This window comes from Convolutriloba macropyga, chromosome 5 (assembly GCF_964194025.1).
Source record: "Convolutriloba macropyga chromosome 5, txConMacr16.3, whole genome shotgun sequence".
Lineage (NCBI taxonomy): Eukaryota > Metazoa > Xenacoelomorpha > Acoela > Convolutidae > Convolutriloba > Convolutriloba macropyga.
In genome coordinates this window covers 31,780,589-31,806,613 of record NC_134472.1, presented here as the reverse complement: position 1 = coordinate 31,806,613, position 26,025 = coordinate 31,780,589, and the positions used below count along the sequence as shown (strand labels likewise).

The 26,025-nt window shown below is 35.8% G+C and overlaps 2 protein-coding genes across 5 annotated transcripts in view; both read right to left on the bottom strand.

The window, feature by feature from the left end:
* LOC142339330 (transmembrane protease serine 11G-like) overlaps positions 1-26,025 on the bottom strand; it is a 528,023-nt gene that overhangs the window by 4,408 nt on the left and 497,590 nt on the right. Inside the window, exons 1-4 of one of the 3 annotated variants that reach the window (XM_075389303.1) lie at positions 15,008-15,203; positions 14,322-14,427; positions 4,118-4,251; positions 401-592 (exon numbers count right to left, since the gene is read on the bottom strand). In XM_075389303.1, coding sequence (XP_075245418.1) covers positions 401-592; positions 4,118-4,251; positions 14,322-14,427; positions 15,008-15,130 — 555 coding nt within the window. In that variant the 5' untranslated portion in view covers positions 15,131-15,203. Of the gene's footprint in view, positions 1-400; positions 593-4,117; positions 4,252-14,321; positions 14,428-15,007; positions 15,204-26,025 lie in introns of those variants that run through there. The other 2 variants (XM_075389305.1, XM_075389304.1) reach the window with 2 other exon arrangements.
* LOC142339327 (ubiquinone biosynthesis protein COQ4 homolog, mitochondrial-like) overlaps positions 1-26,025 on the bottom strand; it is a 549,842-nt gene that overhangs the window by 288,419 nt on the left and 235,398 nt on the right. The gene's annotated exons all lie outside the window — the stretch shown is intronic.

Below are 26,025 nucleotides of genomic sequence, written 5' to 3'. Positions count from 1 at the left end.
TCAAAAAACCACTCTTATTTCGCTCGACTCTTCATTTTGTTCTGCAACAAAATCACTCCATTTATTTCACGTGTTTCATTTCCTGCTTGAAAATTCATTCCAACAAATTGATTAAAAAAAGGACTTCTCCAATACTCCTTTTCGAGTCGTAATAAAAAAGGACTTTTCCAATACTCCTCTTCGAGTCGTAAAAAAGACTGCGCCCCAATACAATTCAAATTCTTTGAATTGTAATAAAATAGGAGCGCTATAATAGCCGGCTGAGACGCTGAGGCGGCTATAATAATTAACACATCATGATCTCTGTATTTGTGTGAGCATCAGTTAAGCTGCTCATCATGTGTAAACAAACTATTTTTTAGATTCGCGAAAAAATTGGTAGCTCCATGTGACGTATTACCAATTTGCTGGTATCGAGTTGTGTGAACGGACATTGCTGGCCAAGTTCTGTAAGTTGCGTCTCAAGTAGAGTAGAAGGGAACTTTTTATTATTCGCAGCCACATATCCGAATCCACATACTGCCAGAGTGTATTGTGAATAGTCACTTGTGCACATGGGAATCACTGCGGAGTTTGGAACACTGGACGCCAACTGAAATGGGCCCGGAAATTTTTTTAGCCATTCACAGACTATTATCAAATTTGTTCAGCACAGAACCCTCGTTTCGTTGCCGTTATAATTATTTGGGCTTGAAAAATATTTTTGAGCAAATGATGAGTCTAGTTCAAAGATCATAGGTTCTGAAAAATCATTTACAATTATAGTCGATGGCGGTAAAGATAAATTTTCATCTCAATCAACCACAATTGGGAATAGAAAACCTAATTTCTATCGAAAAGAAAAGTTCAGGCGTAGTTGAAGAATGTTGAAAGTGATCATTCTCAAAGGGCAATCAGTATTTCTTAAAGCAGTGAGGAACTGTTATTTTTTTCAAAATACGGTTGGATAAGCAGTCGGCAAAAGCTACGTGTTATAAGTATCAGCGCAGGTTATCAAAAATTCACAATTCTTTTTTTGAGATGCAGAACTTTTTCTTAAAATGAAAAGAATGACCAAAAACTGACACCTGCTGATGTGCTGCCGTTCCAGTTAGTTTGCTTGCTGTAACATTCCATTCCAAATCTGTAAAAAATTGATTTTTTGTTCGATCTTCTCAAAAATTAGCCGGCAGATTGCCAATTGCCATATTAAACAGAAACCTAAAACTGTTTGTTGAGAAAGTTATCGCTGCCGCTCAAAAACGATTTAAAAAACATCCAACGATTTATTAATAGGGCTGTAAAAAATAAATCAACAGGCGCCTTTTTTGTTAGGGAACTTTATAAGATATTCAAAAATTCATATTAAGTTTTCTTTTTAAAGTGCGAAACTTGTAGAGTGAGTGAGAAATGAAGGCACACGCGAGAATGCCACTAATGAGCGGATAAAGTTTGACTTTTAACAAAACTCAAAAGGTTCACAAACTTTTCAGCTTTGCTGCTTGAAAAAGTGTAAAACAAAAAAGGGCGTTAGACGAAGCATGACCTGCAAAAAACGAATCCCAGGATTGGATTTAAATAATGACTCGACAATTAACATTTTTGCAGCAATTTCAAACTAAAACGGGTAAAAACCATGACTTTACATACGCAAAAATTACAAAAATCTGGAAACAATTAGAGGAAACTCCGTTTTCCTAGATATATGTTTTGAGAAAGAGTATCAATTTTAACACCGTTTTCAAATACTAGTTCTACGAATCCTTAAGATGAGTACACAATAGAACAAATTAGGAATCAGATAAAGCAAAAAGAGGCGAAAACTAAGGAAATTGGAAGAAATATCACGAAGTTTTCGAAAAATGAGTCAAAATAAAAAGTATAATTACATTCAAGAATCTTTAACGACAGCATACCATAAAACTAAACAAGTTGTAAATTATCTTTCAGCAGTTTTGAAGCTTGTAAAAGGGAATATTAAATAAAGACAACATACAAAAATTTACTTAGACATTCAAAAACAAACAGTATCTGAGTCAATGACAAAGTTGCACAAATGAAACAATTAATTTCACCAAATTCACGCCGAAATACAAAGGCAACATTTTGCACATTACCAAAAAATGAAATGGGTCATAAGTGAGACCGAACCATTACGTGTTCTCACTTAGTAACAAAAACCCTACCGACAGCCCTAATTGGACAGTTGAACATGAAAATCACTTTTTTAAGGCTGAAAAACAGAGGAATTAGGCAAAAACCTAGAAAACATAACAATTAGTGTAAAATGTTTGTATTTAGCATGCTTTCTCCAACTGAAACAAACTTAAAATAATAACAATGATATCAAAAGCCCACGAAAAAAAGATAACAAAAACTCGTATTCCAAGAAATTATGAATAATTTTGAAAACAGGTCATGCCGAGGTCGCTAAATTCCGCAGCTTTGAATTTTGGTAAACTAGATGAATTTAAAAAGGTGCATCAAAAAGCCGCCAATTAGACCTATCATGAATGAGATTAAGTGATTGAACAGAACAAAAAGGAAGCCGCAAAAAGGGAAAACAATTGATGTGAAAATAGGGAAAACTGTGTGATATGTATAAATTCTTTTAATTAATGAAGTGGGACTGATGGGAGGCCCACTTAGAGGTAGCCATTATAAGACTAAGTGCTAGCACAATCAAAAAGAACAACGAAATTGGAAAAGTTGAAAAAATTGCTATTTTTTTCAAAATAGCTAGTTCATTATATTGTTTTAAAAAAATATATGTGCTACAAAACCATTAAATGTTTTGTACTAGTGACAAAAACCCTTCAGGCAACCTTAATTGAAAAATTGAACATGAAAAAAAAACAATTTTTGAGGCAAAGGACATAGGAAATGGGCAAAAAAACTTGGAAAACATAAAAATTAGGCAAAAAATGTTTACTTTTAACATGTTTTCTTCAACTTAAACGAACTTAAGATAAGAACAAGGAATATCAAAAGGCCACGAAAACAACATAAAGCTAATTTCAACCAGAAAAACCTCGGAAACTAGAAGCACGGAAAATAGTACAAAAACAGCTAAAAAAATCTTTAAAAACGGCCAAAAAAATTGCATATGAAGCTCTAATACATGATTGAGATAGTCAAAAATGCCGCCAAAGAAACTTACTTGTTAAAATTATTTAGAACAACCTCTTTACCCAAAAAGTAAAGTAAAATCGAAAAAACTGCTTCGAAGAAGCCGCACGCGATCAAAATATTTTGCTCGCTTAACGAAATTTTTTTCACACTCTCTTCACTCTCCCAAAAACGCGGCATGGACCGAAAATTACTCTCTCTTTTCTCTGGTTTTCAATTCGTTCAGCGGTTTGAACAAAACACTTAGTTTTTGTGTGGGGCATTGAGTTTTAATTTTTGCTTTAAATAAGCTCGATAAAGTTATCGATAACAAAGACTATCTATCTCCAATACTATTCTTCGAGTCGTAAAAAACAGCACACCAATACAATCCAAATACTTTGGATTGTAAAGCCACGAACACCGCAATATAATTAAGCTCAGCTTAGAGCTTCGCAGCTATAATAATTGATTAAAAGAGATAATAAATACGCACTCTAATCATTATACGCTCTATAAAATAGCAACAAATATGCCGGAAAATATCCACACCGTTGGCCCCCATGACGCCAATCGGTAATGAAACAGCGAGAAGCGAGAAAAGTGTCAAAAGATTCAAAATGTGTTCTAGTTTGGCGTAGTGTTCAGTTTCAGTTAGGTTACACAATTATACTAAATTCAGCTTCTAAACTGAAGGCTATTTAAGTTTAATACTAATGCCAGCTATCAATCGCTATATATAACTCTGATAACTTAGTGAACTCTAATTACAGTATAACTTAATGACAGGGCGTTATCGGTTTGTCGTAAGCTTTGTTGTTTTAATAGAAAATTTTTGTGCCACATCCTTCACCGCATTAAACGCTAAAAATTGCAAAAGATTTACAGCCATTCTCCGCATTCCCCGATATTCTTACAGTTTTTTAGCGATTAACACCTCGATCCGGGTCCTAACAAGGTTTTGACTTTTTAAACAGTATTCTGAACTGGGGTTTTAAAGTCGTCCATGAGTTGATAGAACTTCTCTCACTTTAATGGCGACTATGTCATTGACGTTACTGTTGCTGCGATCGTAGCCTGGATGAATGACACCTTTTTTGATCTTTACTGTAGTAACTCGCCCTCCTTTCTTCGAGAAGTCACCATATGCTATACTCAGTTTATCTACAACAAACTTTTTATCGAAGTTTTTCTCTTCACACTGTAATTTATGATTGAATACTCAATCAAATATAGTTGTATTAAATAGGTTGTTTCTCAGTGGCACAAGAACCTGATAAAAACCTAATGAGGTCTACATTTCTGAGGAGAAATTCTATACAATTGTTTCATCAATTGTTAAAGAGGGTTATTCGAATAAAACCTATATTTCTTGGAATGGAACATGTGAAACTGCTCTGGAAACTGAAGTCTAAGTACACCTTGTGTAAAAGGAAACCGCGCACTCGCTTTTACAACCAATAATAAGTGTGTTTTAAAATAGGGTTCAAGATTACGGCTGCATGATTTCTCGCATAAAACTTCTTTTTGGTGCTCAGTTTTCATCTCCGGATTGAATTTCTACAATCTTCATAATACAAATTGCGTAAAACTGGATTTGTTTTACAGACACAAAATTAGCCGCCGCTTGCAATTCATTCATAGATAAGAGTTTAGCTCGTTTGAATTAATTTATATGTTTATAAAGATCAGAATGCCTCGCATAAAGTGTAAAGCAGAAACAGAAAAATATCTCCAAAGATTTCAAACGGCAGATTGACATCTAAACTCTTTAGTCTCAATATCACGGAAAAAGCGAAATTTCATAATAGCTAACTCCATGAGTAGCCTTAAAATTATGAAACTCCATGAGTAGTCTTAAAATTATGAACCCCGCCCCACTCCTATATAACCACCAGCCTGTTTGCACCCCTCAAGATGTGTACTTTTTGTTCCTTAGAGATCCCTTATTTTAGTAAAAAATTAATTGCCGGCATCGACAGAAGATTGGGCGGATTTTTCATATCAGTTGTCAAAAAAGTGCCATTATGCCAATCCTATGAAAGATAAAAGCAAAAATAACAAAAAAAACATCCACTATTGTCTATGCTTACATTTTAAGCTAATTTGAACCCGGGTCGGGCAATTTTCTAACGATGTTTTTTTGTAAAAACATTTTTGAAATCAATGCATGTTTTGATCAAATTTACAAAATAAAAAGAGGCATTTGAAAAAAAATTAATAGGTATTACAAAAAGAAGAATTTTTCGAAGTAAATTTATATTTCAAATTAAATATTTTTGAACAAAATTGTTTTCGGTAATCATAAAAAAGAGTTTTTTAAGGATGTTTTTTTTTTGTAAAAACAGGTTTGAAAAAATGCATTATTAGATCAAAAAAATATAATAAAAAAGATATTTTTGATCAGATAGACAAAAAAAGAAAGCTTGAAAGAAAAATAGACATTCAAACGTTGTTGTTTTCGGAAACCACAATTGTAAAACATAACTGACTAACGTCGGGCGAATTGCTCTCAAACGACCGGCGAGTGGTTGGCCTCAGTGCGCTACTTCTTTATTCCGTTTCTGAAGACAAAAGTCTACTGGGTCAGACGAAAAATCTGCCAAGCGAAAAAATGCATAAAAGACAAACAGGAAGAATATATTTGCTAAAAGTTGCTTTTGAGAGCAAATAACAATGGTTTCCTAAAAAGTGCCCTTTATATCATTTATGATAAACACATTTCAACTATAACTCCTGGATAATGAGGATCAGAAATGATGACATTACGCCAAATAACAGCAGCTGAAGTGCGGCCTCAACAGAGAGAGAGAGAGAGAGAGAGAGAGAGAGAGAGGGAGAGAGAGAGCGAGACACAGAGAGAGAGAGAGAGAGATAAAACGTGAACGAGAAAGAGAAGGAAAGGAACCCTAACCGAAAGAAAGAGAAAGAGACAGGAATATCATCCATGATTGGATTCCACACTGCAACTTATAGTTTTCTAACCTTGTTAATAAATAAATCATATAGAAAAAAACTGAAAGAGGCAAAATTAAAAAAAAAGTTTTCAACTTTGTAATAAAGAAAGTTCCGAATCATTTTTTGTCTCGAATGTTCTGTCAAGTAACCCATCTCCGAGACTTGAAGAGATTCGTTGGCCATTAATGGTCGCTAAACTCAGAAAAGGACAAAAAAATTGAAAAAGTTTGAAAAATGCAAACTTTAAAAAAATCTTGCTAAAACTTAAGACATTAATATCTTCAGAGCAATTTCATTCTCTCAAGAGACTATCCAGTATCCCTGTTTTAAGCCTGAAATAGTTTCACAGGCTCACGAAGATCCATACATTTGGAACATACAAATTTTCCAAAAATTGCTAAAACTGGAGTCATAAAAAATGTTTATCACCATCCCATTAATTCTGGAAACTATGCGGCAGCTTATTATCAAACCTTGGAGGTCCCAGGGCCTCTGTTGCCGGAAAAAAAATTCAAAAACATTAAAAATTGCAAAAATTTTAAAAAGTTGCTTAAATTCGTGATATTAAAAACTTGACGAACATTCCTTTACATCTAAAATTTATGCAGAAACATATTATCAAACACTAAAAGATGATCCGTGGCCCTTGAGTCTAGAGAAACCAAAAAACTGACAAAAAATTTCAAAAAACTTTCAAAATTGCAAATTTTATATAAAAAAAATTGCTAAAAATTGTGATATTACAAAATTGAAAATTAATCCATGACCCCCAAAAATTTTCAAGTTACTTATAATCAAACTCTAACGCAGGCTTTCCGACCCCTGAGGCTCAAAAAACCTAAATAATGACTAGAAAATTCAAAAAATTAGAAAAATCGGCAAAAAACTCTCAAAAAACCGCCAAAATTCGTGGTGTTAAAATTTTGCAAGAAATTCCATTTAATCTAGAGATTATTCAGTAACCTATTTTTAAACCTTAGAGGAGGTTAATGGGCTCTTGAGTCTGAAATAATCTAAAAAACTACAGAATTTCAAAAAAAAACTTGAAAAAAAAATCAAGTTTCATCAATAAAATTGCTAAAATTTGTCACATTAAAAAGTTCAGAAACATTTCCATGGCCATTAAAAATTTGTCAGTCAGTTATTATCAAACCCCCTAAATTTTTTTTGGCCCCATGGCCTGGGAAAACTTGAATAAGGGGAAAAAGTCAAAAAATTTGAAAAAATTGCACGTTTTGTCAAAAAATGCTAAAACTCGTGATGTTAAAATGTTGAAACAATTCCATTACCACTAGAAACGATTCAGTAACCTATTATTAAACCTTAGAGGTTTTTTGACAACTAGGAATGATAAAAAACAAAAACGGTCAAAAATGAGGTGCACCGATGCACCGAGGGCTGATTGAGGGGCAACACTGTGGTGGGGTGGGGCAACAGCGCAGTGGGGAGTTGGGCAACAGGGGGGAGTCAACAGGGGGGGGGGGGTCTTCAAATTCTAAGAACCGCCCTTCACACCCTAAGTATAAATATAAGTCTCCAAACAGTTTGAGCTGAAACAGAGCTGAAAGGCTCTAAGAGCACTTGATGCCCGCTGGGCGCTACATGTTTATCCCCTTTTTGAGGACGAAAAATCAAAAGCGTCAGACGAAAAATCGGTCAAGCGAAAAATCGCATAAAAAAGACTGACAGGACTAATATAATTGCTACGAACTTCGTTTGAGAGCAATTAAACAGAATTTTACAGAAAGAAATCTCTGTTAAATAACTCAGCAGCTTGTCTCAGTTTGCGATATGGAAGACACTTTTCCGTTTCGTTTTCAACACCTTCTGGTATTTTACTTCCTAAATTTTTTGGACTACTGCCAGCAGAAGCCCATCTCTTGGCCGTCTGTTTGGTAAGATATGTCGGTTGCTCAGATTCGACGGAAGTTTCCGCAGATATTGTTTCACTTGCCTCATTAGGAAAAATATGGTCGTGGTCATCTTTATCTCCATCGACACTAATACTTAATTTGGTTTTGGCAGACCTCAGCAAAATATTTCCAACAGCCGATGCTCTCTGTTCCTCTTTCATTGTATCAAATCCAGTTACTGTAGAAAAACACAGAAAAGAGATTGCCTTGTTCAAATTTTTGTTACCAAAATTGGGTTCATGTGCGTTCACTTCTCCTATACTTGCAATAAAACTCTCTGTCAATGACCCATTTGCCTACTCATCCCAATCACGAGAGGCCTCCTCACAAAATCCCATTTGCTTTTCATACATTGGTCTATAGGGCAACTAATAATCACAGAATTGCGCACAAACTGATCTGCTTAGTTCCATACTGTTCCAAAAAAAGCTAGTAAAGTTCTGCTTTGTTATTGTTGTTGTAGAAGTCTACAACTGTCTGTTTGCATAGCATAGAAACTTCTGGCGTGTTCTCTATAGCAATAATTAAAAGAAGTTGCCTCGGAATTGAGATTTGTAGATCAGATACCCAACAGAAGCACATTTTTTTCTCTTTTGTAATTGCTACATCATCATCATTGAACTCGGGGATGAAGAGGGGAGCCTTGAGATTTTTGTTTACGTTCATTCGCAGCTATAATAAATTAGACAAGACAATACATACGCACTCTAATCAATATACGCTCTATAACATGACAAAAAATGTGCCGGAAAAAACTCATGCCGTTGGCCCCTATTGACGCCCATCGGCAAGAAAACAGAACAGGAAACGAGCAAAGTTACAAATGCTTTGGAATATGTTTCAGTTAGATTACCTAATCATGATTAATTCAACTTCTAAACTGAAGGCCATTAATTTTAATACTAATGCCAGCTATGAGTCGTTAAATTTAACTCCGATAACCTGAAGCAGTATGACTAAATGACCGGGCTTTATCCTCACCGCATTCAACGCTAAAAACTACAGTGGTTGCAACAATTCACCGCTTCACAATAAAGCTACAATTTTTAGTCTTTGATTCGTAAAAAAAACAGCCCACCAATACAATCCAATTACATTGGGTTGTGAAAAAAACAACGAACACCGCAATAAATTTACGCTCAGCTTAGAGCTCCGCAGCTATAATAATCTAGACAATACAACAAATACGCACTACAATTAGTATACGCACTATAGCATAGCTACAAATATGCGAAATTATCAACGCCACTGACGCCCATCGGGAATGAAACAGATCAAGAAACAAATAAAGTTACAAAATTTTTGAAATATGTTCTCTTTTGGTGTAGTACGCAGTTTAAGTTGGATTACCCAATTATGCTAAATTAAGCTTCTAAACTGAAGGCTGTTACGTTTATTACTAATGCCAGTTATGAATCGCACTATTTAATTCTGATAATTTAGAGCAGTATGGTTTAATGACGGGGCTTTATCCTGACCGCATTCAACACTAAAATTTACAATGGTTGCAACCATTCAACGCACTCAGTATTCTTAGGAGCACAATTTTTAGGAATAACACCTCGACCTACGTTCTAACAACCTCATATCGTTTTTTTTTAATTTTCTGGAAGGAGGTTCTGAACTCAATGAATCGGTACAAGTCTTCTCACTTTAATTGCCAATATGTCATTCACTTTCCTGTTGCTGCGATCTTAGCCTGAATGAATGACGCCTCTTTTGATCTTTACTGTTGTAACTCGTCCCCCCTTCTTCGAGAAGTCACCATATGCTATACTCAGTTTATTTTTTTTCTCTCCTTTATTATTGCTACATCATCATTGAACTCGGGGAAGAAGTGAGAATTTGCGTTTATTTTCACAGATTTTATGTTCAATCGGCTATAATAAAATAGACAAGACAAAAAATACGCACTCTAATCAATATACGCTCTATAATATGGCAATAAATATGCCGGAAAATCTCCACGCCATTGACGCCCATCGGGAATGAAACCGAACAAGAAACGAACAAAGTTACAAAAGTTTTCGAATATATTTCAGTTAGATTACTTAATAATGCTTAATTCAATTTGTAAACTGAAGGCTATTATGTTTAATTCTAATGCCAGCTATGAATTGCTAAATTTAACTCCGATAAATTGCAGAATGACTTAATGACCGGGCTTTATACACAATTACCGTATTAAACGCTAAAAATCCCTTAGTTGCAACCAGTCACCGCATTTACAGTAATTCTACAATTTTTATTCTTGAAGTTGTAAAACAAAACAGCACACAAATACAATCCAAATACATTGGATTGTAAAAAAAGCAGCGAACACTGCACTATAGTTAAGCTCCACTTTGAGCTTCGCAGCTATAGTGATTAATTAAACAAGATAATACATAAGCACTCTAATCAATATACGCTCTATAACATAGCAACAAAAATGCCAGAAAATACCCCCGCCGTCGGCCCCAACTGACGCCCATCGGCAATGAAAGAGAACAAGAAATGAGAAAATATACAAAAGTTTTTAAAAACTAGTTTGGCGTAGTACACAGTTATCGATTAACACCTCGATCCTGGTTCTAACAAGGTTTTGACGTTTTTAATCCGTATTCTGAACTGGGATTTTAGAGTCGGCCCATTAGTTGATAAAAAGTTCCCACTTTAATGGCGACTAGGCGACTATGTCATTGACCTTTTTTGCTGCAATCGTAGCCTGGATGAATGACACTTTTTTTATTTAGCAACTCGTCCTCCCTTCTTCGAGAAGTCACCTTATGCTATACTTAGTTTAACTAAAACGAAAATGAAAATAAGCTGCCTCTAAATCGAGAATGGTAGATCAGCTATCTGAACGGAGCACGTTTTTTTTCTTTTTTTTTAAATGCTACATCATCATTGAACTCGGGGAAGAAGAGGTGAGCCTTGAGACCTTTGTTCAATTTCACAGACTTGATGTTTCATTATTCCGGAATTCTTTTTGGTTGAAGGTGGTTGGAAACCTAAACACATTTTATACTAAATTTTGTAATGTAATAATATATTGCAACAGCTTTCTCTCTGAAGAATTAATATGCTATTTGCCGATTAGCACTATGATTATAAAAGCCATTTATTCGTTTTTCTAGTTCTTTTTGCATATTTTTTAACAGAAATGACTTACGTGGAACGGGAAATTGGGACAACTCCGGACGATGAAAAATTTTCACCGGCGGGTTTTAAGTTGACAACTTAAGCTTGTAATACAGAAAGATTGAAAATGTCTCAGGAACTTAATAAAAGCTAGCTATTGTTGATTTGCTGAAAAGGAAATGAAGAACACCGAAATGGAAATTTGTTTAAATGCTATTAAAATGACATCATAATGACGAAATTGTGACGTAATTTTTAAGATATTATAATTAAGGTTTCAACCACGTGAGCCGTGCACGTTTTGATAAAAAATGAATACTCATATCTTACGTTGTTTGACTCTGTTCACTTGAGTAACCCCATACATTACAATGACATTCGTAATTAAGGCGACAATAGAACGCAACTGGGATGAAATTTGTTGAAAAGAGAGCAAACACTCCCTGCGAGGATGAGATCACCTAATTGTCTGAAATAGTGAAGGTAGTAGGACGCAATAAATGCAGTATCATAATTTTTCTGCGACATTTTAATGACTATTTTGGACAAAATTGAATAGTTCGCGACAAAGTTATGCTCACAAAACTTAAAGCAATCACCTGAGAAGTTTCGTTGTTTCAAAAGAGGTTGTCAAAACTTTTTATGTTTGTAAGATCATGAAGAAATGGGACTGTTGTGCAGAATTTAGCTAAATAGAAATGATGGCAAGATCGTGTAATTCTTGATAAAGTTTAGATGAATAGTGGCACACATTTTGTAAAACTGCTTACAACTTGTGTATTGTTCGCCAATCCTAATTAAAACTGGCTACAATTAGTTTTGTTTTGACAAGATTTAGCTACTTTGTGTTGAAAATGGTTATTTTTGGAAATATTGGCGTGTTTTCGGGTGGCAGGAGCTGGTTACTTAGTAAAAATGTAAAGTTTTCTGCCAAGAAAATGGTATTTATGACTATAATTGGTTTATTTTTGACAAGGATTGGGTACTTTTCTGGCAATAGTTGGACCATACACGACAAAATATGGGTAATTTTTGCCAAAACTGGGTATGTTTGGAAACAATTTGCTTTTTGACAACTTTCGATATATTTCAGCATGCATTATGTATGCCTGGGGAACAATTGGTTTTTTTGGGCAACAATTGGTTGTCTTTGACAAGATTTGGGTTCTTTGGCAGTATCTGGGTTTTTAGCAATAATTGGGTATCTCTTACTACAGTTGGACATTTTTGGCATACATTTTAGTAATTTTCGCTAGGATTGTGTAATTTGATGCTAGAATGCGTTTTTTTTAAAAGAATTGGGTTTTTTTTGGCAAAAGACTGTATTTGGTTTTTTTTCAGTAAGAATTTTTCTCGGAAAAATTTGAGTGTTTTCACTCAAGATTTGGTTCATTCTCAGCAGCAGCGGGATTCTTCTGCCAAGAATTGGCTATTTTTAGCAAGAGTTTGATTTTTTTTTCTATTTTCAGCAAAAATAGTGTGTTTTTCGGTAAGACTTGGGTAAAATGGGAGCAATTTTTTCGAAGGTCTGGAAAAAACAATTACTTTGCACTCTTAATCAACTTAAGATTTTTCGTTGTGGAATTTTACGTTGAGAACAACCATATACAGCTGTATTAGATAATATAGCCTCTAAAACTTCTAAAGTTTCAGAGTCTAAAACTTCGGGAAAATACAAACTTGTCTTCTCTCATTGACTTTGAAATTGTGTCCAGTGGATTCTACGTTAAAAATTACGCTATAAAGACGTACTGTAACACACAGTTCTAAAAAATAATAACTTGAGGCTTCAGCTTTCAGAAGCCAAAATTTCAGAAAAACCAGAACGTGTAAATTCTTAAGGTTGAAAAATCACCATTAATTGTTTTGTTCATGAACAACCTATAGACAGGTAATATAGCATACCCTTCTCGAAGAACTCATTTTGTAGTTTCTGGTAGTAACTGAGACTACAAAAAACCCAAACTTATCTTCTATCATTGACCGTGAAACTATCGCTGTTTAGTTCTACTTCCAAAAAATCCCTATAACGTTGTACCGTAACATACATTATCACAAAAAAATTTTAATTTGAATTCTCAAAATCTGAAACAACGGGAATACAAAAACTTGAGTTCTTCAGGTATATTTCCTTAAGTAGATAGGATTACATCTAACAAAACAAATGCAATATAGTGGAAATCAATTAAGGACTAGACGTTTTTCACCTGGGGTAATTAAGACAATTGCCCCTCTGTTAACTATGATGATTTGACAGGTCTATTGTTTTCACTTTCTTTTTAGGTACGTCTTTGGAAAACTGATAAAAATGCTATACGTAATTTTTATACATACGCACGTCCTTTTACCCCCTGTCTTGCTCACATATAACTACTTTTATCCACTCCACGATAACAAAATGTGACATAAATTACCATAAGTATACATGTTTTTGCATACTAGGAGGACTATGGTCTTTCCTCAGTTTTGCCGTTGTTCAGAAGACCAAAACATACAAAGAAAAAAATTGATGGGTATGTATGTTTGATTTTCTACGTAAGAATTTTTTGGTATGTTCGGTTTGTTCGGAATGTTCGGTTTTCCACTTAACAATTAGTCGGTAGGTTCTGTTTCTTAGATTTGATGTGTTCGGTTTGAAAAGCATGAACCGTCGGTTTTTTTCATACAACTTTGAGTTTATGTTTATAATGTACTCGAATGTTAGGATAAATTTGTAGTCTGAGTTTCAAAGCGACAACTTTTTCGGAAAAACACGAAAATTGATGGAGTTTTAACTCATTTATAAAGTCTTTCTAATTAAAAAATTTAACAGACTTGCTAAACAGCGATGGAGCTTCCGTTCATTAAACCACACTCACTTAATCTTGATGTGATCATGAGAAATCAAGCAAGCGTATGAGTCCTTTTTGTACTAAGACTAAAATAAAGCTGAAAATGGCGAGGATTTTGAACGTTCAAAAACGACGATGTTTGAACTAGGTTCGGCCAGACGGAACGGCGTGACCGAAACTTTGTCTAAACCACGAGATTAGTTGCACAAGTACCCTCTGTGCGCTACCCAAACCCGTATTGTTCATGCCGGTGTTGGGTCGCGCACCTCATCCTGGGAGCATCAGTCCCACCCTTCCCACGCTACTGCATAAAAAAGGTAGTACATACCCCCCCCCCACCCCAACCCGGTGACCGGGGACTAAATTTCAGAATAGATCCCAATATCTATAGAATATTTGAAATAAGTACCTGGTCCGTGGTAGCAATGGGCAGCAGAGAGTGCCAATCGATTCCCGACAATTGCAGCTCCACAGTGATGGCGTCCAGACTTTCGTAGCTGGGCGAAAAAGGGTCTGTGCGTTAGAAGAGGAACTAGATTACATGTTGGTAAAAAACTAAGCGTTTTTTAAAGCCTAAATCTGGAAAACGAACCAGAGTTGAGATAAACTTTGAAGGATCTTTTCCGCTTGTGCCCCCCCCCCCCCAGCTTAGTGGGTGCATATTATTTGCAACCCTCTGACGCACATGCCACATTTTTACAATGATTTACCATGTAATGACACGTGCTCTGTAATTGGGGGGGGGGGGGCATAACGAACGGGGGGGGGCACAAACGGAAAAGATCCACTTTGAATGTCTTAAGTTCTTAGTAAAAATGGCCCCATTATCCAGCTTTTGGCGAAGGAAATGATTTCCCTAGTTTTGTTTTTTGGATTAAATATATGAAACGTGTTGTTTCCTAGAGTATGGCCAGTTTTGCATCTTTATAATGGCATAAGAACTGTTCCACCTCACATTAAATTTAGTTGTGAAAATGGTTAAACTAAAAAAGGCTGTCGATAATTATGTTTTGTTGACCTCGGGACATGCATGGGAAGGAGCTTAGCAGGCTTCTACACGTTTTCCATCTTGAAGTGGGGATTTATCCAGTTCCTCGGCGGGGCTTTATATCCATTCCAAATAGCTCGTTTTGTGAGCCACTTATGGCTGCTGTTGGCAAACCCCAGACACAAACAAACAACCATTGAAAAAAATGCAGTACAAGAGGAGAGATGCATAATTTAGAACTAATTTCTGAACTTACGCTGCAAAAACTTTAAAATAAAAAAATTAGAGCGACTGAATGATGTTATGCACGTCTTTCAGCCTTTAAGTAATGAACTTAACCGCTTTGAAATTCAGACAAGGTGATCAATATTTGCCTTCTTGCGAAAGTGAGTCATACTTTGACTTTATCTCATAGTCAAAAAGTTTTCGACAGTTCGTGACTTTCAAAGTGCAAAGGGAAATTGGTTTTTGAATGTGAAAATGTATAAAATTCGGTCGTCCCATCGCTTGGAATATAGGTTTACCACTCTAAATTGCCACCCAATATTTCATAATACGGTCCCATAATTGCGTGGAGGACTATATTGAGAAAGATCACTCACACTCAACTTTTTTGTTCCAACTCCACTTGTCGGGAGAGGAACTATGTGCTCAACTGGTTTTTGTTTAGTCAATTTTGGCCGATCCATACAATTGACGCAGAGTTATCAAGGTTTAAAGTTTTCTGAGCATTTCACATCTCACGTTAATTTCGTTCACGTTGGGTTATTGTCTCCAAAAATTCCGTATTTTTCGCACAAAATGATCAAAACTCTCTACAAAGAAACTAATTTAACTATTTTAACCAATCCTCAATAACTTTGAAATTTCACTAAATTCTCTAATGTTGCAATAAATTAGTTAAAATTGCGTTCCCTGATGGCATTGGTTTTACCATGAAAGATTATAAACTGTCGGTGACTGTGTTCCATGAGTTCCGATAATGTGTTCTATATTGCTCAAATTATTGCTGAATTTTAGAAAATTTTGCTTTTGAAAAACATGGCGTCTTGAAAAAAATTGCGTTATGTCAACAAAAAAATGGCGTTATGACAAAATGGCGTCATGTGAAGATGTCAGGAGCCATGGCGGTCATCTATGACAAAGCAATGAATCGGTCATATAATTACCAATTTCATACGAAAGTTGGTGCCTATTCTACTCTTTCACTAATTTCATGTTTATCATTCAAAGTTCTTTCAATTGAACAAAAATAATTTAATTCGGCCTATAAAAGCAAAATGCTGATCAGTTTAATCGGCCGCAAGATAACACATAAGTTGTCCAAATAAGCAAAATAATGATTGTTTTTGTTGTATGGTTAAAAACAATTGAAAAAGATATCTAAACACTTTTCAAAATGCTTTTTTCTATCTGTGGAAAATTCTAACTTCAATTACTATTGAAAATGGGGAAAACGCGACACAATATAAGAATTTTATTAGCATGCAAAATGAACTGCTTCAAATTGAGGAGGTCCAATTTAATTTAAAAAAAAACTTTTCAGATGGTGTTTTGCATTCCAAGAACTGTCAGATGCCACTGGTCTTAGTTCTGAAAAAAATACATATCCAAAAAACTTGATATCGTTGTCAGAACCGAGTGTCTTGAAACCGGTAACTCTGAGTGCCCTCAGTTCAAGAATCAAATTTTTAGAGATATCGTTTTCATAGTCACTTTGTTTATTTTAAAGTTTTAAGTTCCTTTTTTGCACTCCTTTTGATAAATTAACCTGACCTAATCGGTTTTTATACTTAGTCCTCATCGAAATGACAACTGCATCTGGGTATCGTAGAAAAATTACTATTCATCGGACTAAATCTTGTCATGATATATTGGTATCTTTGAAGCTAAAGCGGATTGTTTAAAGGCATGTTCTTTAAGCTCTTTTCCCAATTTTGCGCTGGTTTGCATGTTGCCTATAAAAATGGGGGCAATTTGAAATTTAATATCGACTACTTTTTTTTCAATTGAAGTTTCATCAAAGAAATGATATAATGAGCTGTTATATTGGCTGTTATATGGTGCGTTCGCACACTTCAATAAAAAAATAAATTTCCACTACTGACCCCGATGGTAAATTTCTTAAACATTGGAAGAAGGAAAGTTTTTGCAAATATACCTCAGATTGAAACAATATTTCAACGTGACAACAACGTTCACAATCATTAAATTGAGTAGAAAAGTAATATTCGAAAAAACAGCCTAGATAATTCCAAAAAACTACTCGAAAAAGGAATCTGATTAAACTAACTGACGTCATCAATTTTGAACTTGAATCAACTCAATCGGTTTCTCAAAAGATTACAAAATTGAGCGTGTTTTAGAAAAAAATATATCTTATTCAATTTTTTAAATGTATGTTGTCTATTCATCTGCTTCAAAAATCGGTCGAGTTTTTTTTTGAACAACGACTCAAAGCAGTTTTTTTAATGTTTTAAATTGATTTGATATTTGCTATGTACTAACATCCTATTGAACTTTGCTCTTTCGTACTAATAATAAGCAGAAACCGATTAACGTCTAATGAATTGCTCTGGAAGGACAGGCGGGGCAGCTTATTTTAGGAGTGTAACATTGATTTTTTATGGTTGCAAAAAAACTGCTACCTCAATGGGTATCGAACCCGGCACCTCCAGGAAAGCAATCTGATTTTTTAATCATTAAACTAAAACGGCTTTGATCCTCAATGGCTCTGAGATTGCAAAACGAAGGCCTAAGATGTCAAAACGTCATCCAAGAAGTCAAAGACATTCTGGAACAAAAGAGCAATTGCAGTCAAGGGAAACACTTCCCTTAAAATGATCAACAAGTTTACAATAATTGCTTCAAACTTCATTTGAGAGCAATTAATAAATCTATTGTGCAAAAAGAACTTGGTGACACAAAACAATTAAACTTTTTGCTAGAACTGTTCAAAGTTTTTGCTCACAGAGCTGACAAAAACAAATTTTTCCAAATCCCCTAACAGTAACAAGTTAGCGTTACAAATAACGAAAACCTCAAATTGAAATATTTAAAAACATAACTGACTTAAGTCGGGCGAATTGCTCTCAAACGACTGGCGAGCGGTTGGCTTTGTCAGTCGCTAGGCACAATTTAGTGAGATTAACTTTAGCTTGATTCGACTCTGCAACATTTAGTTTTCTATTCTTGTTAGTAAATAACTCAAATAAACTTGTATTTTAAAAATATGTAAAATATTGCAAAATTTAAAAGAAAAGCTTCCAGATTTCGCAGTGAAAATGTTAAAAACTGTTTTTTGTCTCTGGAGTTATGTCAGGGGAGCCATCTGCAAGACTTGAAAAGCTTCGTTGGCCAGTAATGATCGTTAAACTCAGAAAAGGACAAAAATATTCAAAATTTTTAAAACGGCCGCAAATTTAAACAAAATCAAGCTTAAATTCATGATATTACAATCTTCAAAACCATTTCATTCTCTCAAGAGACTATCCAGTATACCTATTTCAAGCTTTAAATAGTTTCACTGGCTCATAAAGATCCATAAACTTGCAACTTTCCGGAACTTGGAACTTTCCATGATAGTTTTCCGGAAATTTAAAAAATAAATTTCGATCAAAATGTTGCTAGGTGTGGAGTCATAAAGAAATTGATAACATTCCATTAACTCTATAAACTAAGCAACAGCTTATCACCAAACCTTGGAGGAGGTCCCTAGGACCCTGGCGCGGGAAAAAATAATAAAAAATTCAAAAAGATTCCAAAGCTTGAAAAAATTTGAGATATTTTCGACAATTGCTCATATTAAAATCTCGAAAAACATTCCATTACATCTAGAAGATATGCAGTAACCTACAATCAAACCCATAAGGATGTTTTCTATGCACTGCTTCTAGAAAGACGTGAATAATGAAAAACAAATGTCAAAAAAATTGAAAAAGTTTGCACGTTTTGTCAAAAAAAATAATGATGTTAATTAGTGATAATTAATGATGGCGGCAATAATGGGGGGTCAACAGTGGGGGTGTCTTCACACCATAATTTTAAGTCTACAAAATAATTTGAGCTGAAACAGAGCTGAAAGGCTCTAAGAGCACTTAAAGCCCGCTGGGCGCTACCTGTTTTTGGGGACGTGTAATACCCAAGAATATAATCCTTTGTTATTTGTTTAATGTAGTACATTTTAATACGACGCCTTTAATTTAGTTCAATTTGTTTGCCCTTCATTATTCAGTTCTTATTTTGTTCAATTCTCGTCTTATGATATTTTGAATACTTTCTTTATTGGTTTCCCGCTTCGTGATCAGACTTGTCTGATCAAGCATTCTAGATCTGCTTATAAGCACTTCAGTTCGCTTTTCAAGTCTTGCAATTCAATTTCAGTTGAACATCTCTCTTTACAAACCCGCTCCGCGAGTAAGCTTAAAATAGGATTTCGCTCCACGAATCGCAAGTTCAATGAATGTAAACGCACCCGCGTTTCGAGTAACTACTCAATAATAATAAAGTACGACATGGCGCAGTCAGCAGTCAAGCGTACAACCCTTGGGATAGACGCTTTCTGGGATAAACCAACACCTGACCTTCCTCTTCGCTGGGAGAAATGGAGAGTGCAATATAAATGGCACTATTGGCGAAAAAGAATATCCTTCTCGACACCGTACTTGGACCCAAACCCGAGATGGTGGACCTCCCACTCAAACCAATATACGAGAAAACTATAGTCGGCTCCTCTGCACAATAGGATAGAGAAAGGAATGCTCGCAATGCACAAAAAAAGATGAATTGGCAAAGCATATGCCAACGACTAATTGAGGTCGGCATAATGTGTAGTGACAAGCCGTGGTCACTTGCGGATCGCAAAACCGTGTCCCTGCTCTATCTATGTATCGGAGTGGAGGGACGTCGCATTCTTGACTGCAAAAACCCGCACATCATGATCGATACTCTTGCTACTGCAGAATATTGGAAGATCGTTAATGAGGCATTACTCCGCCCTCGAAACATAACTTTTGATCGTCACGTTTTCCTAATTACGAAAAAACATCGGGGAGAAACAGTAGAAAATTTCTACAGTTAACTGAAAGAATTGGCAGAAAACTGCAACTGCGAAAATTAAAAGGAAACTTTGATACGTGATGTTTTCATCACTAGCTTTATTGATCCTGAAATTCAAAAAGAACTTCTCAAACAGACAGTTGAACCGCGTCAGGCCTTAGAGTTAGCAATCAACATGGAACTTGGGATGCGCAATCAACATCAAATTCAGCAGCTCAACAAGATTGGCATCCCGGCTAGTGTTAACGCAGTACAGTTTCCAAATAGCTTTCGAACCCCGAATTGGTCAAACTCGAACAATTTTCCAAGACAAAACAACCGCACCACACTCTATTGTTCAAATTGTGGTGGAATTTGGCTTCCGAATCACCGCGATAAATGTATCGCAAAAGGTAAAACTTGCAATAACTGTGGACTCTTAAATCAGTTTGCAAATGTTTGTAGGGAACAGAAGAATGGAAAACCACAAAACTCTCAGAAGAGGACTGTAAACATTGTGGCAGAAGAACCGCATCCAGAAGATTCAGTGAATTTTCTTCAACCAGCTAAGCTCTATGAATTGGACTGCAGTAGCGGAAAAATACGGTTGCGGTAATCGAGAATGCTGTAGAGAAAGTTGAACCCCTCAACATGCCCATCAAAATCGGTAATATCAATATTACACTGCTCGTGGAATCCGGAAGCGCATGCAGTATTCTCAACCGTTCAATCGCATCGCAGGTGGTACAAAGCAGTCCTCGCGCTTTCTGGATCAACGAAAAAGTGGTCCCAAAACTTCGGACTTTCTCGAAAGAGCCAATCCATGTCGAAGGAAAGATACAATCTTCAAACACAAGCAACGGATGGACTTGTGATTCAGCAATATTCACTATCGTAGCTGATGGTCTCAAATCACTTATTGGCCGAGACCTGTTTGATTAATTCGGATTAGCAGTGACACAATCTACATCTCTTAAAGGCAATCGCGTTAACAACATTTCTTCTTCGTCAGAATTTAAAGAACAAATCGCAAAAACTTTTCCGGAATTAATATCTCGCATTGGAAGATCTAAAAATCATGTGGCTAAATCTAAGTTTCACAAAGACTTTCAACCTAGACATCAGAAAGGCAGACGTGTTCCAGTCAACCTACAAGATAAAGTCAAAAACGAACTTAAGAAATTACTAGACGAAAAACATATAATAAAACTTTTTAGTTGTCCTGATAAATATTTCATATCACCAATAGTGGTCACTGTAAAAAAAGATCAAACGATCAAGCTTGCGCTAGACTCTAAAATATTGATTAAAGCCTTTCACAAGAACAAATATCTAATGCCGGATATTGACACGGTTATTGAATCCATCTCTCAGCAAGTTAGTGCACCCGCGTCGCAAAACACAACATATTTGTCTACGTTAGATTTGAAGTACGCGTACAGCCAATTTATATTGGATATTAACAGGGCAAATCATTGTAACTTTAACATAATTAGCGGTGAAATGACCGGTAATTATAGATTTCAAGCAGGATTTTACGGGCTAACAGATATGCCAGCAGAAATTCAAAAAGCAATGGATTATACCCTAATTGGTCTAAAGAAAATCAATTGTTTCTTAAACGAAATTCGTAGACAAAATTCGTAAGCAAGTGGTCACTGGAAGAACATAAATGCTATGTCATGAACTGCCTTAAACGACCAGATGACGGAAATCTTAGAATAAACCTTCCAAAATGTCACTTCGGAAAATTAGAAATTGATTGGCTAGGGTATCATATTTCTCAATCGGGATCTCGCCCATTGAGAGTAAAACATCTGCTATCTTAGCTCTTGAAGCTCCGAAAACTCTAAAGAAACTCCGTTCTTTTCTAGGGTCGGAACACTACATTGGTAAATTTATTCAAATCTTGCTCAAATTAGTCATCCCCTCCGCCCTTTGCTGAAAAAGACATTAAAATTTATCTGGACTGAACAGCACGGAAATTGGTTTAACGAAACAAAATTTTGCATCGAGAACGCTACCGAAAATAGTCATTATAAACCGCAACTCGAACCACGCGTAAAATGTGATGCGTCCCGTTCCGGTCTTAGAGCGGCACTTCAACAGTTGACAGTTGATGGGTGGAAACCAATCGCATTTACGTCTCGATTTTTAAAATCTTGAGAAGAACGATATAGCGTAAATAAAGTCAAACTCCTCGGGGTAGTCTGGTCTATCGATTATTTCAAAAATTACCTCTATGGTAAACTTTTCACAGTGTTTACGGATCATCGAGCAAATTTTCCGGAAATTTAAAAACTGAATTTTATCAAAAAATTGCTAAGGCTGGAGTAAAAAAATTGATAACCATTACATTAACTATAGAAACTAAATGACAGTTTACCATCAAATCTTGGAGGAGGCCCCTAGGACCCTGGTGCCGGAAAAAATGCCGGAAGAAATGATAAAAAATTCAAAAAGACTCAAAAACTTAGAAATAGTATCATTATTTCAAGCTTTAAATAGATTCACTGGCTCAAAGATCCTTATACTTGCAACCTGATAATAATTTTCCGAATGTTTGAGAAGAAATTAAATTTTGATCAAAACGTTGCTAGGGCTGGATTCATAAAGAAATTGATAACATTCCATTAACTCTAGAAACTAAGCAACAGCTTATCACCAAACCTTGGAGGAGGTCCCTAGGACCCTGGCGCCAAAAAAATGATAAAAAATTCAAAAAGATTCCAAAGCTTGAAAAAATTTTAGATATTTTCGACAATTGCTCATATTAAAATCTCGAAAAACATTCCATTACTTCTAGAAGCTATGCAGTAACCTACAATCAAACCCTAGAGGAGGTTATGTGGCTCTTGAGGCTGGAAAAACCTAAAAAATGACGAAAAATTAAAAATTACTTATAACTTGAAAAAAAGTTTTATAAAAAATAGCTAAAATTTGTCATATTAAAAAATTGAAAGCTATTCTATGGCAAATAAAATTTTTTGAGTAACTTATTATCAAACCCATAAGGATGTTTTCTGGGCACTGCTTCTAGAAAGACGTGAATAATGAAAAACAAATGTCAAAAAAATTGAAAAAGTTTGCACGTTTTGTCAAAAAAAATAGTGATGTTAATTAGTGATAATTAATGATGGTGGCAATAATGGGGGGTCAACAGTGGGGGTGTCTTCACACCATAATTTTAAGTCTACAAAATAATTTGAGCTGAAACAGAGCTGAAAGGCTCTAAGAGCACTTAAAGCCCGCTGGGCGCTACCTGTTTTTGGGGACGTGTAATACCCAAGAATATAATCCTTTGATATTTGTTTGATGTAGTACATTTTAATACGACGCCTTTAATTTAGTTCAATTTGTTTGCCCTTCATTATTCAGTTCTTATTTTGTTCAATTCTCGTCTTATGATAATTTGAATACTTTCTTTATTGGTTTCCCGCTTCGTGATCAGACTTGTCTGATCAAGCATTCTAGATCTGCTTATAAGCACTTCAGTTCGCTTTTCAAGTCTTGCAATTCAATTTCAGTTGAACATCTCTCTTTACAAACCCGCTCCGCGAGTAAGCTTAAAATAGGATTTCGCTCCACGAATCGCAAGTTCAATGAATGTAAACGCACCCGCGTTTCGAGTAACTACTCAATAATAATAAAGTACGACATGGCGCAGTCAGCAGTAAAGCGTTTAACTCTTGGGATAGACGCTTTCTGGGATAAACCAACACCTGACCTTCCTCTTCGCTGGGAGAAATGGAGAGTGCAATATAAATGGCACTCTTGGCGAAAAAGAATATCATTCTCGACACCCTACTTGGACCCAAAGCCGAGATGGTGGACCTCCCACTCGAATCAATATACGAGAAAACTATAGTCGGCTCCTCTGCACAATAGGATACAGAAAGGAATGCTCGCAATGCACGAAAAAAGATGAATTGGCAAAGCATATGCCAACGACTAATTGAGGTCGGCATAATGTGTAGTGACAAGCCGTGGTCACTTGCGGATCGCAAAACCGTGTCCCTGCTCTATCTATGTATCGGAGTGGAAGGACGTCGCATTCTTGACTGCAAAAGCCGCACATCATGATCGATACTCTTGCTACTGCAGAATTTTGGAAGATCGTTAATGAGGCATTCATCCGCTCTCGAAACTTTTGATCGTCACGTTTTACTAATTACGAAACAACTTCGGTGAGAAACAGTAGAAAATTTCTACGGTAAACTGAAAGAATTGGCAGAAAACTGCAACTTCGAAAATTAAAAGGAAACTTTCATACGTGATGTCTTCATCACTAACTTTATTGATCCTGAAATTCAAAAAGAAATTCTCAAACAGACAGTTGAACCGCGTCAGGCCTTAGAGTTAGCAATGAACATGGAACTTGAGATGCGCAATCAACATCAAACTCAGCAGCTCAACAAGATTGTCATCCCGGCTAGTGTTAACGTAGTACAGTTTCCAAATAGCTCTCGAACCCCGAATTGGTCAAACCCGAACATTTTTCGAAGACAAAACAACCGCACCACACTCTATTGTTCAAATTGTGGTGGAATTTGGCTTCCGAATCACCGAGATAAATGTATCGCAAAAGGTAAAACTTGAAATAACTGTGGACTCTTAAATCAGTTTGCAAATGTTTGTAGGGAACAAAAGAATGGAAAACCACAAAACTCTCAGAAAAGGACTGTAAACATTGTGGAAGATGAACCGCATCCAGAAGATTCCGTGAATTTTCTTCAACCAGCTAAACTCTATGAATCGGACTGCAGTAGCGGAAAAATACGGTTGCGGTAATCGAGAATGCTGTAGAGAAAGTTGAACCCCTCAACATGCCCATCAAAATCGGTAACACCAATACTACACTGCTCGTGGAATCCGGAAGCGCATGCAGTATTCTCAATCGTTCACTCGCATCGCAGGTGGTACAAAGCAGTCCTCGCGCTTTCTGGATCAGCGAAAAAGTGTTCCCACAACTTCGGATTTTTCTCGAATGAGCCAATCCATGTCGAAGGAAAGATACAATCTCCAAACACAAGCAACGGATGGACTTGTGATTCAGCAATATTCACTATCGTAGCTGATGGTCTCAAATCACTAATTGGCCTTTGATCAATTCGGATTAGCTGTGACACAATCTACATCTCTTGAAGGTAATCGCGTCAACAACATTTCTTCTTCGTCAGAATTTAAAAAACAAATCGCAAAAACTTTTCCGGAATTAATATCTCGCATTGGAAGATCTAAAAATCATGTGGCTAAATTTAAGTTTCACAAAGACTTTCAACCTAGACATCAGAAAGGCAGACGTGTTCCAATCAACCTACAAGATAAAGTCAAAAACGAACTTAAGAAATTACTAGACAAAAAACATATAATAAAACTTTCTAGTTGTCCTGATAAACAATTCATATCACCAATAGTGGTCACTCTAAAGAAAGATCAAACGATCAAGCTTGCGCTAGACTCTAAAATATTGATTAAAGCCTTTCACAAGAACAAATATCCAATGCCGAATATCGACACGCTTATTGAATTCATTTCTCAGCAAGTTAGTGCACCCGCCTGGCAAAACACAACATATTTGTCTACGTTAGATTTGAAGTACGCGTACAGCCAATTTATATTGGATATTAACAGGGCAAATCATTGTAACTTTAACATAATTAGCGGTGAAATGACCGGTAATTATAGATTTCAAGCAGGATTTTACGGGCTAACAGATATGCCAGCAGAAATTCAAAAAGCAATGGATTATACCCTAATTGGTCTAAAGAAAATCAATTGTTTCTTAAACGAAATTCGTAGACAAAATTCGTAAGCAAGTGGTCACTGGAAGAACATAAATGCTATGTCATGAACTGCCTTAAACGACCAGATGACGGAAATCTTAGAATAAACCTTCCAAAATGTCACTTCGGAAAATTAGAAATTGATTGGCTAGGGTATCATATTTCTCAATCGGGATCTCGCCCATTGAGAGTAAAACATCTGCTATCTTAGCTCTTGAAGCTCCGAAAACTCTAAAGAAACTCCGTTCTTTTCTAGGGTCGGAACACTACATTGGTAAATTTATTCAAATCTTGCTCAAATT